The sequence below is a fragment of the Sceloporus occidentalis genome, unplaced genomic scaffold (assembly GCF_023333645.1).
Source record: "Sceloporus occidentalis isolate IW3139 unplaced genomic scaffold, rSceOcc1.0.p SCAF_218, whole genome shotgun sequence".
NCBI classification, from domain to species: domain Eukaryota; kingdom Metazoa; phylum Chordata; class Lepidosauria; order Squamata; family Phrynosomatidae; genus Sceloporus; species Sceloporus occidentalis.
Genome location: NW_028317198.1, coordinates 55001 through 72845, shown reverse-complemented (window position 1 = coordinate 72845; position 17845 = coordinate 55001). Strand labels below are relative to the sequence as shown.

General features: G+C 40.1%; 1 protein-coding gene across 10 annotated transcripts in view; it reads left to right on the top strand.

Moving 5' to 3' along the window:
* The window catches only part of LOC149277327 (receptor-type tyrosine-protein phosphatase S-like), a 74299-nt gene that overhangs the window by 33945 nt on the left and 22509 nt on the right, over positions 1-17845 (top strand). For 2 of the 10 annotated variants that reach the window (XM_089503059.1, XM_089503054.1), the window contains 11 exons: positions 452-645; positions 987-1013; positions 7606-7723; positions 10331-10918; positions 11533-11630; positions 15699-15952; positions 16061-16151; positions 16289-16504; positions 16736-16896; positions 17216-17227; positions 17524-17636. In XM_089503059.1, coding sequence (XP_089359185.1) covers positions 452-645; positions 987-1013; positions 7606-7723; positions 10331-10918; positions 11533-11630; positions 15699-15952; positions 16061-16151; positions 16289-16504; positions 16736-16896; positions 17216-17227; positions 17524-17636 — 1872 coding nt within the window. Of the gene's footprint in view, positions 1-451; positions 646-986; positions 1014-7605; positions 7724-10330; positions 10919-11532; positions 11631-15698; positions 15953-16060; positions 16152-16288; positions 16514-16735; positions 16897-17137; positions 17141-17215; positions 17228-17523; positions 17666-17845 lie in introns of all 10 variants that reach the window. The other 8 variants (XM_089503060.1, XM_089503058.1, XM_089503061.1 and 5 more) reach the window with 6 other exon arrangements.

Genomic DNA, 17845 nt, shown 5'->3' with positions numbered 1-17845 from the left:
CTGTGAGTGCACACTGGTAAGCAGATGTGTTGCGCTAAATTATGCTTAATTCTTCTGTTCCCTTATGGTTGTAAACAATACAACAGAGAAAGAGGGCAGACCGCACCAACAATGAAAGCTCCCCACTGCGCGAGCAGGATTCCACCAAATCCACACAACCGGTTAAACAAATTAAAAAGACGCTCTGTGATGTGATAAATTAGTGCAGTTTTATTCCAAACGTGTGGCGCAGTTTCAACCCGCTCAGGAGTTTGTATCGAGCCTTGATAAATACTCCTGAGCTGGTTGAAATGTCGCCACACGTTTGGAATAAAACTGCATTAATTTATCCCATTACACAGTGTCTTTTTAATTTGTTTAACCCTTATATTTGCTAACACCTCTGAACCTTTCCATCCTATAAAACATTGGGACAAATTAGTTCTAACAAGCCTTTTCTTTTGCTTCTCAGTGCCCAGTGCTCCACCACGAAAAGTGGAAGTGGAAGTACTGAACTCAACCGCTATTAAAGTATTTTGGCGTTCTCCTATCCAGAACCGGCAGCATGGACAGATCCGTGGTTATCAGGTTCATTATGTAAGAATGGAGAATGGAGAGGCAAAAGGGCTGCCCTCGATTAAAGATGTCATGCTGGCTGATGCTCAGGTGAGATACATCAGACAAAGGAACCTCACGTTTGGTTTTCATTTATTTCTGTCCACTGTGTGACCATTAGAATGCTGACAAAGGCCCTGTTTGGCCGAAACGTTGCTTTTTTGTTTTGCTTTCTCTAAATAAAGTAACCTAAGGATTGGAAGCTGTTTGGAGTGCTGGGATTCTTTTCAGTGTTCGTATTATTCATATTTATAGGCCTTTTGTTTGCATTTTTCATTGCATCCCTCACAGCAGATATTTTTTGTTTTTAGTTTTCTTATGATGGGTTAGCTCTGAACTATGTTCCTCAGTTCTTATTATTCTTCTTTCCTCTATTTGCTTCCATTTGTCAGTGGGAAATGGATGACACAGCTCAATATGTAAGTTGCACTGGCTCGTTGACTAAGGCGTGTTTTTTTTTCATTTCTGTGTGTGTGGTTGCTCTCATGTTTGGTAGCATGCAGTTATAGCTATATGTGTGTATTTGCACTTTTTGTTTAATCTAGGATGTGTGCACAATTTTAAACAAGTTCCTCAACTAATCCTGTGGGTGCGTTTGCTGTACTATGATTTTGGATTTCATTGTTTTTATAATTAACTGGTATTAAAAAAAAAAAGTAACCTGTTGGTATATCCTCCTCATTATCTGTCTTGTACGACAGTTTGATAAGGCAATGTAGTTTATGACAAAACTTTAGGTTCACCGTGAAATTATTATTACATTGTTAAAATATATAGCGTGTCGTTTTATGTAGTGCATAGTCTACAGGCATGTGATGTAATACTCTACATACAAAACTAAGATATTTTCCATGCAAGTTCAGTCTGCTATAGGCTGGTCTTTTCAGCATTAAATAGGTTGACAAATACAGTAAGCTTGCTTTTTGACACCAATTGCTCAGACATAAATTGTATACATTGATAAGGAAAAATTCAGTTAATAACAGAAATCAAGAGATTAAGAGACTTTGGCATTTACACAAATATGCAGTATAAACAAGTAAAACTCTCAAAGGTAATGTCACATCGAAAGATCCTATCTTTACATATGTGCATCATAGACTTGTGCACGGCATGCAAAATCGGTTCGGACAAAATTTTTGTGGGTTTTTTTGCCGCATTCATTTTCCGAAAAAATATTTGGGGGGTGTTCCCAAAGGGGGAGGACCCCGACACCTTCTGGTCTAACCTTTCAGCTACAGTAGCACCATCCCAAGGTTAAGGAAGAGATTCACACTCTGTTTTGCACTGCAGGACGACTAGCAACAGCAGCAGGCTATGTGAATAAATTTATCCTAAAATTTGACCAGTTTGATTATGTGATCCCTTATAATCAGAAAAATATTTAGACCTCAGAGTAAGGAAGGAAATTGAGCTACAGCAAGGCACAGATCAGGCACTGGTAACCCCCCCATCTATTAGAAACAAGAGCAAGAATTGATGTACCAGATTGAAGGGCATTGAGGCACAGAGCAGGAGAGGCCAATTACTGGCAGACAGACACATCCAATCAGAAATCTGATCCCCCAATATTCCCCAGAATAAGAAGGGTGTGCGAGGGGTAGCAGTATTAGTAGGGCAGGGCACCTTAGCAGGCAGGCGCTGGCAGATATAGCCCCTTGGAGCAGGACACAATTTCCCAAATTTTTATAATACATATTATAATGCCTGGTTTTGTCACCAATATTTATTTATCAATGAAAAATAATAAATTATGTGATAGAAAGATAATACAAAAATGAGAAATGAGACTGGGTGGTAGTGTAAATGGGTACCTCTCTTAAACTGCACAGGATCACCGATATTTTTCAATGAAAAGTAATCTATGATAAGATAGAAAGATAATACAAAATATTTTGTGTTTTGCGCTAAAACAAATTGGTAAAAAATCTGATGCAGTCTCTGTAAGTGGTATATAAATACATACACTAGAGCCTCCCCACTCCACCCACATCAGTAATTTTTCTGCAGTAAACTTTTACTTTTATTAATTAATTTGCTGTATTGCATATGAGCAATGAGTATCAATCGCAACCTCTGCTAAGCTATCTGTCATTGCCTCACACTTTCAACTCTCATCAGTCTATATCTGCTGCTCCTGACAAGTTAAAATGGCGTCCACACACTTTTATATATCAAATTAATTAATTATGATTGGCCAGAGAGAAGAAAGTAAGAAACCCCGGAAGGGAATGCCTGATTTTGTGCATTTTAAAATACGCGATCGGCATTTAAAAATGTTACATGATATCGGGCAGCAGAAAGCCAGCGATGCTGGCTTCTGCTGTTAGGGGGGAGTGCAGGCTGTCAAACAGCCTGATCTCCTGTGCAGCGGCAGGGATGTGTCCCTGCCGCTGCAAGAAGGGCAGGACGTACCGGCACGTCCATAGGGGTTAAGGTTTCAAAAACGTTTTTACAGGTTTGCCATAATAATTGTTTGGCTATTGTCTTATATTATGTTTTTTTGGGGCACTCAAGTTGTCCTGTATTGAGAAGGACCTTAATTAGGGGAAATAAATAATTTTACTTACCAATAAGATTTTGGTTGGATGCCCATACATGTCTCTGGCTTGTGTTTGTGTGTGTTTATGTATGTATGTGTATATACCGTATTGGCGCGGATATAGGCCGCCCCCGTGTATAGGCCGCACCCTAAAAGTTTGGTGCTTTTTTAAAGAAATTTTTTTTAATAGACATGCTGCCACTCTGTCTCCCCCCCCCCCCTCGAGATATGCTTCCACTCTCCCCCACCCGAGATATGCTTCCACTCTGTCCCCCCCCCGAGAAATGCTGCCACTGTCCTCCCCCCCCCCCGAGATATGCTGCCACTGTCCTCCTCCTCCTCCCGAGATATGCTGCCACTATCCTCCTCCCCCCCCCCCCGCCCCAGAGATATGCTGCCACTCTGCCCCCCCCCCAACTTACCAGAGCAGACTCCCGGGTGTCTTGCGGGGGACATCTACGCGATACGCGTATACAACTTCCAGTGCCGGGACTCAGCAGATGTGCCGGCACCGGAAGTTGTATACACGTATTGCGTAGGTGTCCCCCGCCGGCCCCGCAATACACCCGGGAGTCTGCTCTGGTAAGTCTTGGGGGCAGAGGTAAATCGCATCGTGCGGACGTTCACCGCTGCCGGTGAACGTCTGCACAATGCGCTTAGACAATCTCCCGTGCCAGCACTTCCCCCGTGGGAAGTGCTGGCAGGGGAGGCTGTCTGAGCGTATCAGAGAGTAGGATACGGGTCCCCTGCACCGCTGCGGGGGATCTGTATCCTAACCCTGCTGCTTGCCCGGCGCCCGGAACTGCATGTCCCGGGCGTCGGGCGCTAGACCCCGAATATAGGCCGCACCCCCACTTTAAAGACTTAAAGTGGGGGAAAAAAGTGCGGCCTATATTCGGGCCAATACGGTATGTATATATATATAATGTGCGTTTTGTGTGTGTATATGTATATGTGTATGTGTATATATATATATATATATATATATATATATATATATATAGCTAGACATACATGCATACATATAATCAATACAAATATAAACACATTGGGTTTTGCACTTGAGAAATGTTGTCCCTGTTAGGAATCAAGTCAGTTATTTTGTTATGCATCCAGGTGGCAACTTTACATACAGCAGAGTCATTCTGTGATGGCAGTATGGGCAAATGATAGAGGGGTTTATTGGTAAGTAAAAATCCTGTTTTTGGTATAAACAAACAGGTTATGTATTTACTGTAATGAATGTAAAATTCTGCTATTTTTAAAACACAACATACAGTAGTATGAGTTGCATTCTTTATTTTTTTTAAATTGATGTATGTTGGTGTCTATTTTCCATGGATTGCAATGCATTCATTACACACAAATTTGAGTATGTATTGATTAGTTGTTAGAGTTAGAAAATAAGACATCAGTGTTCAATAGAGTATACATTGTGGCTGCTGCTACAACCATTTCCTAAAATGGATGTTCTAAACATGTGCTAGATACCTGTTAAGCCCCCCTTGGTATTAATACAGACAGTGTTTCTAAAGTTCCATTTAACTCCTCCCTGGTTTCATTAGAGGCAAGAGTGGGATTTTTTAGTATGTAAAGTTTTTGCACATACACAGCAGTACACATATTGAAGCCTCTGAAGCAGTAGTCAACTTCATTTACACTAGCTAAATATGAGTGTTTAGATTATCACACATACCCTTGGCTGCTACCATCCACTGGTTCTGCTGAGCCTGTAAAAGAAGCAAACTAAGGAATACAACCTTTTTTTTTTTTTTTTTTTTTTTTGAAGCAGTGAAGGGAGTTAAGTGTCATTTTCTAGAATTTTCCATGCAAAATGGACATTCAATATGTGTTTAACATGAAAACAGGGCTGGAACTTTCCTTTAACATTTTCATGAAAAAATATTTTGTACAAATCCGTATCAGTATACATTATGCAACATGAATATATCCATATAAGTTGATAAATACACACATATATATATATATATATATATATATATATTGTGACAGAGGAAAAAAGTGGTCCTGTGTTCAGTTAGGGCCTGGTCATTTATTGTGACCGTTAAGGGCCCCCGCCGGTGTAAGAAAAACATGACGTAGGTGATATGTCCTTGGTCCTCAAGGACCATTTTTTAATTACATATCCCTTACATTCATGGTTGTAAAGGGGTTTGTTTTTGAGAAGCATTAAAAAAAAAAAAAAAAAGCAGTGGTAATTGACTCTAGGCCCAGAGGATCACAAACAGACTGGGGATACTGGGTGTTCTTGCCTTATGACAAGGGAGTTCATATTTGTTTGATTGCAATGCCTGTACTCATGCTGAGAAATGCACGAATTGTAGCCTATTTGCAGCCCCCAAGGCTTGGAGATGAGCAAAACAATTTAAATGTGTTCTGGGTCACTAGAACTAATCACAATACTCTTTAGATCAAAGATAAGTCCTGACTTTTGTAGTAGCATTGACTCATCTCTGTCTCATATATATAATCTAATTCACTGCAACAAAATAAGTAATGTCAGAAATGGCATATATCTGGGGAAATAAGGGTTTTCCAGGTGCCAACACACGTTGGTCTAGGGGTGAATAGTTAAAACACATCTTTTGAAAATGGAGGGTATAATACTGTGATGAAGTTTACATTGGGAATGAACATAGGCATAGTAACAAGAAAGCAACAGAGATGTAATTGGAATGTAACAACATGTAGGAGGAGACACACAATTCTTGTATGTTTATGTCACACATTTATAAAAAGACTGTTTGTTCTACAAGTGTTTTTAGATGCTAAAAAAATAGGGCAAATGGTCAGTCCTTGTGGGCCAGTAACAGCCATTAATTCAGTATATCCTTGCACTGGCTAAACAATTGGTTTAATGAACTGTTAATTCAGATGCCTGCATTCAAGGTGAAGTTGTCTGCCCTGAGATGCAACCATCATGGCCATTTGTATTTTGAAGGCAGCAGAGCAGCTGCTGGAAGCAGTAATTTAGAATGCTGGAACAGTAGAAAACTGATGGACTCTCTTTTGAGCTTTGAATTGAGACTCCCATCATACTTTACTGTCCTGTGGCTGAAGGTAATACATATGTAATGTTTGTTACAAAAACTCATATTGTAACATCTTTTACCATATTTGCTCGAATATAAGACAAAGTTTATTTTCAGAGCAAATGCTCTGAAAAAAACCCATCTTCTTATATTCTAGGCCGTCTTTTAGTAGGACCTCAAATAGAGGTATGACTGTAAGACTAAGATCCAGATCCCAAGCACTTCGGTAAGGGACTTGGCTCCTCATCGCTGGCAACCTCTGCTGGTGCCGGCACTTCTGGGGCTTCTATGACGGAGCGCCGGCGTGACATGACCTTCCAGTGCTCAGTCATAGAAGACCCGGCGGAAGTGCCCGGCAGAAGATGAGGATCTCTACATGCATTGCGCAGACATACACCAGCTGTGCTCAAGAGACACCCAGGAGCCTGGAGCACGGGGGACAAGTCTGGGGATGCATTGGTACGTCTGGGGGGGCAGAGTGGCATACAGGGGGTGTAAGGCATTTCGGGGGGGCAGAGTGGCATATAGGGGGTATAAGGCATATCTGGGGGGCAGAGTGGCATATAAGGGAGGCAGAGTGGCATATAAGGGTGAATAAGGAATATCTGGGTCAGAGTGGCAAGCCTAGGGGGCAGGTTGGTAATAAAAACAAAAAATATTAAATATAAAAAACAAGTTACATGTGAATTAATATTTATTTGTAAAACTTATTACACCTTTTTTTCTAAATTAATATTATTATTGATATTACTATTATTGGTGGTAATTGAGCAAATACAGTGTTTCTATGTCTCTATTTGCAAAAATACTCTGGCTTCATGCGCCTCGCTTCTCCTATTGTTTCAATTCCTCCTCAACCACCAGCTAGATTGTTAGCTCACAAGAGCAGAGCCGCCTCCTCCTTTTGTACCATTTTGCTATTGTTTGTGATTTTAATTTACTTTACTGACTCGGCGCTACAGAATCTGCTTGCGCTATAGAAATACATGTCATTAAATAGCACTACCCCTAGATTCTGGCTAGGAAGGATAAACATTGGATTTACAGCAAGTAAATCACACTGGGAAAGCAGGAACTAATAGACATCCATGTAAAACTCTTATGTAAAGTTTTTCTGCTATAATGCTTATAAGTAACTTAAATTGTGAGTAAACTTTTTATTAAAACAAGGTTTTATGTTACAGAATATGCCTTGATAATACAATATTTAAATGCATGCAACTTGTTTTCCCGCTGGTATGAGCCGACTGAAAGATGCTTGCTTTAAATATCGTTTTTATATGCAGTCTACTCTTAAGCATTTTGCATGTAAGCTTTTTTTTTTAAGGTGTTACATTAAAATACTTGGATGTTAAAACTTCACATATTCAACAGTGGAAAAAATAGCTATAAAATGATTTTCTTTTTAATTAACAGGAAATGATCATATATGGGCTACAACCTGAAACATCTTATTCAATCACAGTTGCTGCATATACTATGAAAGGTGATGGTGCTCGATGCAAACCAAAGGTTGTGACTACAAAAGGGGCAGGTGAGATGTTTCTAACGACATATAAACGCAATCAAAACAACCCGTGTAATTGTTTTGGAGATATTGGTTTTAACCCCTTCAGGACCGGGATTTTTAAGCTAGGGTGTCGCTAAAGGACCGGAGCCGTTTTTGTGTTTTTGCCATGTCTTTCTTCAACTGTAATTTCTCTCTTATCAATTGGTGCACCCACACAAATCATATATTATTTTTTTCAGCACAAGTAGGGCTTTCATTTGAAACCATACTAAGCTGGGTAGTACATTGTTTTATTTGAAATAAACTGGAAAAAGTGGGGAAAAAATGAAAAAAACGCATTTTTTTACAGTTTTGTATACATACAAATTGTACACACATTGAACCAATGGGAAAAAATTATCCCAAATATATTCATTAACTTGTCCTGATTTGGAAACCACCCAACATGGCCAGGATTTTTATCTATTTTGACCGGTATAGGGCAAATATTGCAAGGCATGCATCACGTTTTTGAAATGTAATTTTTTTCAAATTTGGCATGGTAGTCTAATAACTGCAATAGTTGTCACAGATACTGATTATCCCCCCAAAATTATATGTTTATGAACAGTAGATAAGTCAAGGTGTACAACTAGGGTCATTTTGACACTTTTCAAACAGGGATTTTATCGCCAATTGCTGCCAAATTTTGAGGTATTTTTATATTTTTTTGTTTTTTTTGCATATGTTGCAATGTTGCTTTAGATTTTATATTATATTTTGTATAGAATATGTGCAACTGCAGAAAAAAAGACCAAATTGTGTTCACCAACATCCCCCGGTTCCAACAAGGCCTCACATGCATGGTTCATGCATTTTTTGAGGAAGCTATGAGGGCAAAACTGGAATATGCGCATTTTCGTTTTCACATTTGGAATTTTCAGAAATTGGTTTCCTGGGCCCAAATCCCATTTGGGACATTTTGGAACCCCCCACTGTAAATTACCCCATAAAAGTATATATTTATGAACAGTAGACAAGTCAAGGTGTTCAACTAGGGTAGTTTTGACAGTTTTCAGCCATCCATTTCTTCACTGATGTCTGCCAAACTTCACAGGGAATTTATTTTATTGCATTTTTAACGCATACATTTCAATGTTGCAATGAATTTCTTGCACACCGTAAGTGCAACAGTGGAAGAAAACACCACATTTTGTTCACCAACATCCCATGATTCCAACAAGGCCTCACATGCATGGTTCATGCATTTTTTGAGGAAGCTAGGAGGGCAAAACTGGAACATGCGCATTTACATTTTTTTTAAATATTTTTTTTCATCAGATTGCTTGTAAGTGACAGGTTTAGGCCGCTGACATCAATCAGGGAGACGATCAATAATCAGCGACTTAAAATGTCACCGACAAGTGATCAGGTAATAATTTATTATTTTTTCATTTATTAATATTTTGTGTTTTTTCATAATTACCCTAGATGACCCCTCTCTCTTTGTAGAGCAGGGTCATCCGTGGGCTGCCATAATGATCCGATCACTCCTATTGGCCAGGAGCGATCTGATCAGCCCAGCCCAGCATTTGACCTGGAAGCACCCTGGACTTTCAGGTCAGTGCTGTTATTTTTTTTTTATTATTATTATTTTATTAATTTTTTTATTATTATTATTATTATTATTTTTTTAACATTTTAACTCTTTCAATGCTGATGCTCCATTGAAGCACAGCATTGACTGATATTTAGTCCCCACAAGCTTGTGGGGACTAATATTAACCCCTGCAATGCTGGAATGGGGGTCATACCATACATTGAAGGGGTTAATTGAAGAAGAGGGGGGTAGGGGTTAACTGAGGAAGGGTGGGGGTGGGGGGGCTGGTCTCCACACTCATGTGGAGACCAAAGAACCCTGTCTCCCTGTCCCTGAAGCTGCCTCTGGCAGCTGGGGCACAATCTCCAACAGTCAGAAGATTGTAGGGGAGGAGTGTCTCTGATCAGTCCTACAGGACTGATCAGAGGACTTCTGGGGGCTCGTTTTTGTTTCCAGGCAGACCACCAGCACCAGAGCCCCCTACAAAACGGGAATTAACGGGTTAACGCTGCGCTGATGCTCTCTTGGAGCGATCAGGCAGCAGGGGGGTGTTGGATCAGGGGGGTGTTGGACCCATTCAACACCCCCCCCCCCCTTCCCTAAAGCTGCCTGTGGCAGCTGAAACCGCGATTGCAGAGTTTTCTGCAATCGCTGTTTCTGCCTGCAAAATCACTCCGTGGGAGTGATCGTAGGCTTGGGGGCGGGTTTAGAGAGGCTGTGCTGGTCTGCCCAGACTCCTGGGCAGACAGCAGCAGCAGCGCCCCCACGATCACCGCGATTGTGGTGATGTGGGGCCGTTTTTTGGAGGAGACGTACCTGGTACGTCCCGGTCTACCAGTAACCAGGAAGTACCAGGTACGTCCCGGTCCTGAAGGGGTTAAATCTTTAATGTGATACAATCTATAAAGATATATACTATTTAATATTTGGGTAATAATCACAGATGTGATTTGAGAAGCTTACATACTGACATAAGGATGAATTGTTTTATTTTTGTCTGTAGCTTTTCAATGCAGTTTATATATCAAAATGTGTTTTTTATTAATTTTCAGTTCCTGGGAAACCTAACCTCTCTGTGCATCAGACATCAGAGGGCAGCCTTTTTGTCCAGTGGGAAGTACCTAGTGATTCAGCAGGGCAGATTTTGGGGTATCGTCTACAGTTTGGACGCCAAGATATAGACTTGCTTGCTGTTCTAGAGTTTGGAGCCCACGAAAAACAATACACTGCCACAAATATTCACAAGGGTGCCAAGTACATTTTTAAGTTGGCGGTCAAGGGCCAGGCGGGTTTTGGCGAGGAATCTATAAAGGAGTTCAATGTACCAGAAGATGTTCCTAAAGGTTATCCCCAGATCATTGACATGGGAAATGTCACATCCGGGTCTATACAGTTAAACTGGCAGCCACCAGTTCTGGCTGAACGAAATGGTGTTATCACTAAATACACAATAGCCTACTGGGTTGCTGGCTCTCCAGGAAATCCCCTGGAATTGGACCTGCCATCCTCAGAAAGCTCATTCTTGCTGAGCAGCCTCAAGCCAAACACTGTGTACGAAGTCAAAATATGTGCCCACACCAGTAAAGGTCCTGGGCCGTACAGTCCAACTGTCCAGTACCGCACTTTTCTTCTGGATCAAGGTAGGCCTTATCAGTCATTCATCCTTTGGCTTTTACTGTTGGTGGTGCTTAAGCCAGCAACAGAATCTTACAGCTCAGTTCACCTGACTGTAAATGAAAGGAATGGTACTTTTTTTGAGTTATACTAAAGGTCACTTCAGGTAAGTGCTTTTATACTTTCTTAACGTTTAGTTAAGGCACTTCACATGAGTGTCTGGGTGCTCCAGTGGCATCGCAGGTGGGACAGCCTCCATTTTTCAAGTTTTATTTATTTATTTATTTTTTTGGTAAGCAAAGAAAAACAAAAAAACTTTTTGTCTTCTGCTTAGTTTGTAGATTGCTTGTGTTCCTAGTCCAGCTTTCCTATATCTAACTGGGACTTAGTGAAACAATGTTTCTGCTTTTGGAGTCATGAAGCAGAGTGTGGGCTCTTGGGTTTTAAAATTGATGTTCACAATGTTTGGTGCTTAGTTATACGGTCTTAATGTAAACACATATCTTTCCTTTTACCAGTCACACACAACACTGTGCACTATTTATCCTTACAGGATGCTGGGTCCATCTGATATTTGGTATCATTAACAGCTAATGGTCCCACTTTTCTCTCCCTCTTCCATTGTAAATTTTCTTCGCAGTTTTACCAAAAAATTTCAAGGTCAAAATGGTGACAAAAACATCCGTACTCCTGAGCTGGGAATTCCCAGACAACTACAACCCACTGATGCCTTACAAGGTAAAAAAGGATCAAAGCTTGCCATGATGGCTGTGCGTCATTAGAATTAGCGGGATATTGCATTCAAATCAAGCCATTCCATCAGCTATTACTGTTTTCTCATTTGCACCTTTTAGATGGCTGCAGTAATGAAGTACATTTTTTATTTTACATTACTTCTTGTTTATGCTTCACATTTTGATGAATGTAGTGCCAAGCTCTGTAATTCAGTTGTCTGTGTGGGTCACTGCTAAAACGTCATAGGAAACTTAAATGAAAACCATTGAACGTAAATGCCATTAACTAAATTTGCATGTCTGCTCCTTTCTGTGTCCCATGTTTAACCCCCTAAGGACCAGGCTGTTTTTAGTACCCTTTGGGACCAAGGCGGTTTTAACACTTTTGCGGTACTCGTGTTTAGATGTACTTCTCTCCTCACCCACACAAGTTATATATTGTTATATTCAGGTCAAGAAGGGCTTTCGTCAGATACCATTTTGATCATATTATCTAATTTGTTATAAAAAAAAAATTTTTACACACCTTTTCTCACTTTTACTTGGTCAGATGGCTGTTCATGGATGTCATGTGATGTCATGTGATGTTGTCTCACTTTATTCTTGCATTCCCCATAAACAGGCTGTGGCTGCAGTTAATTTTCACTTAAAGAAATACAGCACATATAGTACTTTTTTACAATCATATGTTTTGGATGTTCTACGATTTTTGTTAGAACATAATTTCTTCAGGTTTGACAGCCATTTTTATTTTCAAATTACTGGTTGTCCTATGGGTGCAAAATTTTCCCCCACTTTGGCGAATCTCTACATGGCCTACTGGGAGGAGAGTCACATGTATGTGGCCACAAATCCGTTTACATCTTGGATTAGCTGGTATGGCCGATATATAGATGACCTCCTCTTGGTATGGACAGGGCCACGTTTTGAGGCAGATCATTTTCTACATCATATTAATTCTAATGAATTAAATCTCAAATTTACATTAGAATGGGGTGGTAATACCATTAATTTTCTAGATGTGTGTTTAACCGGTGACGTGGTTGGAGCCAAGGTGGTTACGTCTTTGTTCCGTAAACCCACGTCTGGGAACAGCACATTACATGCTTCCAGTTGCCATCCTCGACATGTAATTCGTAATCTCCCTGTAGGTGAATATATTCGTGCGAAAAGAGCCTCTTCCAATGAATTGAGTTATGACATCACACGTAATGATATTACCAATAGACTCAGAAGAAGAGGTTACTCTAATACCATCTTAAATAGAGCCCAAAATATTGTAAGCTCAAAAAAACGTAGTGATTTATTATTCACCATAGATTCAGATGTTTCATCCCATAAGCCCAAAAAATACGCTAATTATGATCCAAAGCATATTACATTTTCCACTGCATATAGCACTGAGTTCACACACATAAAGGATATTTTAATCAGGCATTTACCGGTGCTTTATGAAAATGACATCCTCAGTGAGATTCTCAGAAATGGTGTTAAAGTAGTAGCGAAAAGAGGCTGTACACTACGTAATCAATTGTCTCCTAGTGATTTTTCAACCAGTGATAATGTACGTAGTTGGTTACATCTTAAAGGATGTTACAAATGCTCTAAACCCAGGTGCAACTTGTGTAGTTACATCAAGAAAACTAATTTGTTTAGGTCACTAAGTAATCGCAAAAGCTACTCTATAAAAACTTTCATCAATTGTGATACAACGCATGTCATATATTTAGCAACATGTACTTCATGTAATGTACAATATGTCGGGTGCACTACCCGAAAGTTTAAAAGACGTATATACACACATGATTTAGGTACAGCTCTTTCTTCGCTACGATCCATGTCTGGTTTATCCAAACATTTCAGTGAAATACATAATGGTAATACAACAAATTTAGAAGTAATAGGCATAGAACGCGTTCACCCCCCTAAAAGGGGAGGTGATTGGTCCCGTGCTCTTCGCCTAAGGGAAGCTTTTTGGATTTTATGCCTTGACACGAGATTTCCTGTGGGCATGAATTATAGAAATGACCTAGCATATATTTTTTAAACTTTATATATTATATTATTATTATTAAGTTGATTTTTGTTCATTTGTTATACGTACTGGAATTATCATTTGGTGTAGAATTTCCATGTGTACCATGATTTATATCAATTGCACCCGCTCCCTTGATTTGCTTTTGATTTGATTTGTATCAATTGCACCCGCTCCCTTGGTTTGGTTTGTATTAATTGCACCCACTCCCTATGTTGACTAATTATGGGTTAACGAGGGGGCGTGAGCATAGATCAATCTCTAGACAGAGTCATTTATATATAAGGTGCAGTAGCAGCAACATACTTTTAAGCCATGATTAAGAACCGTAAGGTTTGAAACGCGTTGGCGTATTTTTTCTCAATCACTTGAGCACATCTCTCTTTTTTTCTCTTTTTTTGTCTATCATGTTTTAACTGGTCTAATTAAATTTTGAATTTTTAACCCTTATTTGTGGAGCTGGATCTTCTATCTAAACTGTCGCTAGCATTTTAACCCTTTCCATGCATGAGATTCTACCACCAGCCTTTGCCAAAGTTTGTGGTAGTACCGATTCGCGTAGACAACTTCCGCTGCAGCCGGGAGGAGGGTTGTGTGCGTCCATTGCGCAGACCTTCCCCGGCTGTCAGAGTCCCCGCCTGGCCCGGTGCGGGGAACCCTGATCTCTGACAGCCAAGGAAGGTCTGCGCGATGGACGCAGACAACCCCCGCTGCTAACCGCACCTCCTCCCGACTGCAGCGGAGGTTGTCTAAGCGAATCGCGTAGAGCTCTACACGCTGCCTGGACTAAGCACCGGGGACTCAGAAGCACCGGTAAGTTGGGGGGGGGGCATAACACAGGAGGATCCAGGTCCCCTGCATCACTGCGGTGGATCTGGATCTTAGGCTCATAGTCAGACCTATTTGAGGTCTGATTATAAGACGACCCCGATTATAAGACGAGGGGTATTTTTCAGAGCATTTGTATCTGGGGAAAAAACCTTCTTTTATAATCAAGCAAATACGGTAATTTTTTTTGTATTTTTTTTTCACACAAATTGAACTTTAGGTATAAACTTATAGCTCCAGGTATACGTCACTATCAAACAACACCCCGATATGTGTTCAGCAACATCTCCCAAGTAGAGTGATACCACCCATGCATGGGTTTGTCTGGTGTTTGGGGGCTAAAAGGCCACGTGTGGGAAGTGCACTTTCTCCCCCCCCCCCCCCCATTTTGGTCAGTCTGTGCCTATGCCCTATCTTTGAACCTGGCTAATTTACCCCATCAAACCATTCATTTTTAAAAACATTTGACACACCTTGGGTATTTGAAATGCTTTTACTTTAACTCTTTCCATGTCAAGATTTTTGGGAAGATGCAGCGCTAATTTTAGCACTTGCTCATAATAATAAACTTTTTATTTATTTTATCCTTTTTGGACTTTTTTTTTTACATTTTGCTGGAACTGGATTGTTCCTCTGATGCAAAATTATTTTTAAATGTTACCACTTTTATTCCCATATTTTTTTTTTTATTTTTTTTTTACTAATCACAATGTGATTAGAAAGCCGGGCTCCATTGACTTGCATGGTTGGATGCAGTACCTGTATTCAACCTGCAAGTGGAGCCAGAGTTCTCAAGAGGGTCTGGCGTACTTTCCCAACATGCCTCCATCTTGCGAGTGTTCGGTGTACCTGAATGCCTAGTTATCACGGCATTTCAGCGGCACTCTTTTAAAACGTGTGTCCACTGCCATACAGTGTATGGCAGACGTTGACACCCAGGGAGGGGCAGACATGGCCCTTGATGCCGAACTTGGTGTTGCTGAATGCCTCGACATTGAGGCATTACAGCAACACTGTTTAAGATAAGAAGCTTGTTTAATGAAACAACATACCGGGCACATCATTGGTCATTACCTGACCATTTGTGTCTGACATGCCTTGGCCGACATTGAGTGTTAAGGGGTTAATATGTAAGAGATGTATGTATCACTGCAGTGGATCTCTGTTCAATATTGTAATAGCCTAATGCATTGTTATCTGTTCTCTTAGATTCAGTACAATATGCAGTCTCTGGATGTGGATGGAAAGACAACAAAGAAGCTGATCACCAACCTCAGACCCAAAACATATTACAACTTCATTCTTACCAGTCGTGGTAACACTATGGGAGGTCTTCAGCAAACTGTGGCAGCCCGTACTGCCCCCAACATGTTGGGTCAGAAACCAGTGGTGAGCAGAAAACCAGAACCAGATGGTAGTATCCTAGTTCAGCTTCCTGAAGTCGAGACATCTGAAGCAGTGAGGTAAGGTTTTGTTCACGAAAAATACCCTAAAATGTATTTGTTCCAATAGTGCACAGTTTGCCATAGACTATAGTCCAAAAACATATTGTACTTTTATCTACGTTGTAGGAATTATTTCATTGTGGTGGTGCCTCTGAAAAAATCACGTGGACATTTTCTACCCCCGTTGGGTAGCCCTGAAGAGATGGATTTGGAAGAGGTTAGCATAAAAGAAGATGATTGTAATTGTTTGTTTTCTGTTTTTTTTTCTGTCTCGACATGGGTTATTTTGCATTCTGTATGTTCCATTATGTAATTTTGTACACACAATAATTATTTCCTTGTTTTAACATTTAGTTGGTCAGGAGTGTTGGGAGATTGCATCGTCGAAGCTTGCGTCATTTGCGGCATATAGACTTTCCCAAGCCATATATTGCTGCTCGTTTTAGAACTCTACCAGGGGCCTTTACTCTAGGTGATCAAAAGATCCATGATGGGTTTGAGAACAAAGCCTTAGAAATTGGTCAGCGATACGTATTTTTCATATTGGCCATGCTTGAAGGATCTGAACCGGTGAGTTGTGTTTTTTTTCTCTCATTATTCTGTGCTCTGATCCTGGCATAATACCCTGAAACAACTATTTCAGCTAATGACAAAAAGTAAATGTAACATTTTAGCTGAATTGTTAGTTGTAGACCAAGCTATGATACAGTCAGCTACTAATTTTGTTTACTAATTTCTGCGACAGAGGAGTTCTTACGTGGCTAGTCAGTAATTTTTGTTTGCTTTCATTTTTTTATGCAGAGGATGTTTGCAGCAAGCCCATATTCCGATTCTATCCAACTGGATGATCCAGATCCGCAGCCTATAATTGATGGGGAAGAAGGATTAATTTGGGTTATTGGGCCAGTCCTAGCTGTGGTGTTTATAATCTGCATTGTCATTGCCATTCTTCTGTACAAAAAGTAAGTTTCTTTGTGTACTTATTAGCACTTGTTAAATAGATACACAGGATTTTCGTACATTATTTCGTACTTTGCAGTATGAAAAGGTCCGACATATAATGAGACCTTTTAAAGCATAATGTTGTGACGCAGCACTTGACTGTTCTACATATACAAAAACATTTTTTGCAATATATCATTTTGTGGACTTGTGTCTGTCCCTGTCACATAAAGCACCTGGATCTTTGTGGGCATGGAGAAGTAGGTTTTGGTTTTTGTTTGTTTTTAAATGTAACTCACTGTGATTTTCATCTTCCCTTTGCTTGCCGTCCATGGACAGCAAACCAGACAGGTAAGAATTTCTTTCGTCAGTGGAGTAATTGGTATGAGCACTCAATAACTAACTGTAACTATGCACTAAGCACTTTGATCCTGCAAATTATCTCTGTCCTCTCACACTAAATCCCATTTCCCCCCACTGCCTGCATTTATGTTGCAGAAGCTTTCATAGCCAGACACAAAGAAAGATGCTTGGGGACAAATAATAATATTTTTTTACTAGTTTCACTAGTTCTTTCTCTCTCATAAACTAATATTAGGTCCCATTTTATCGCAATGTCTTTTAATGTGCTTCTTTATTGATTGAAGCAAACGGAAGAACTCAGAACCCAGAACCAAATGTCTGCTGAATAATGCAGATATTACCCCACATCACCCAACTGATCCAGTGGAAATGAGGCGTATCAACTTCCAGACTCCAGGTAAAGATACCTTCCCCATCAAAGCTAAAGTTTGAGGCATTCTGCCTGACAATCAGTAGATTCGGAAATGCAGATTGGTTAAGGTAGCACATCAGTAAATGGCAATTCACATATTCTGTACATTTATCCTATTTGGTGGTACAGTATAATTTTCAATGTTTCGTCTATATCTGTGTGTTCTGTATTGTGTTCTTAATTATGTAAAACAT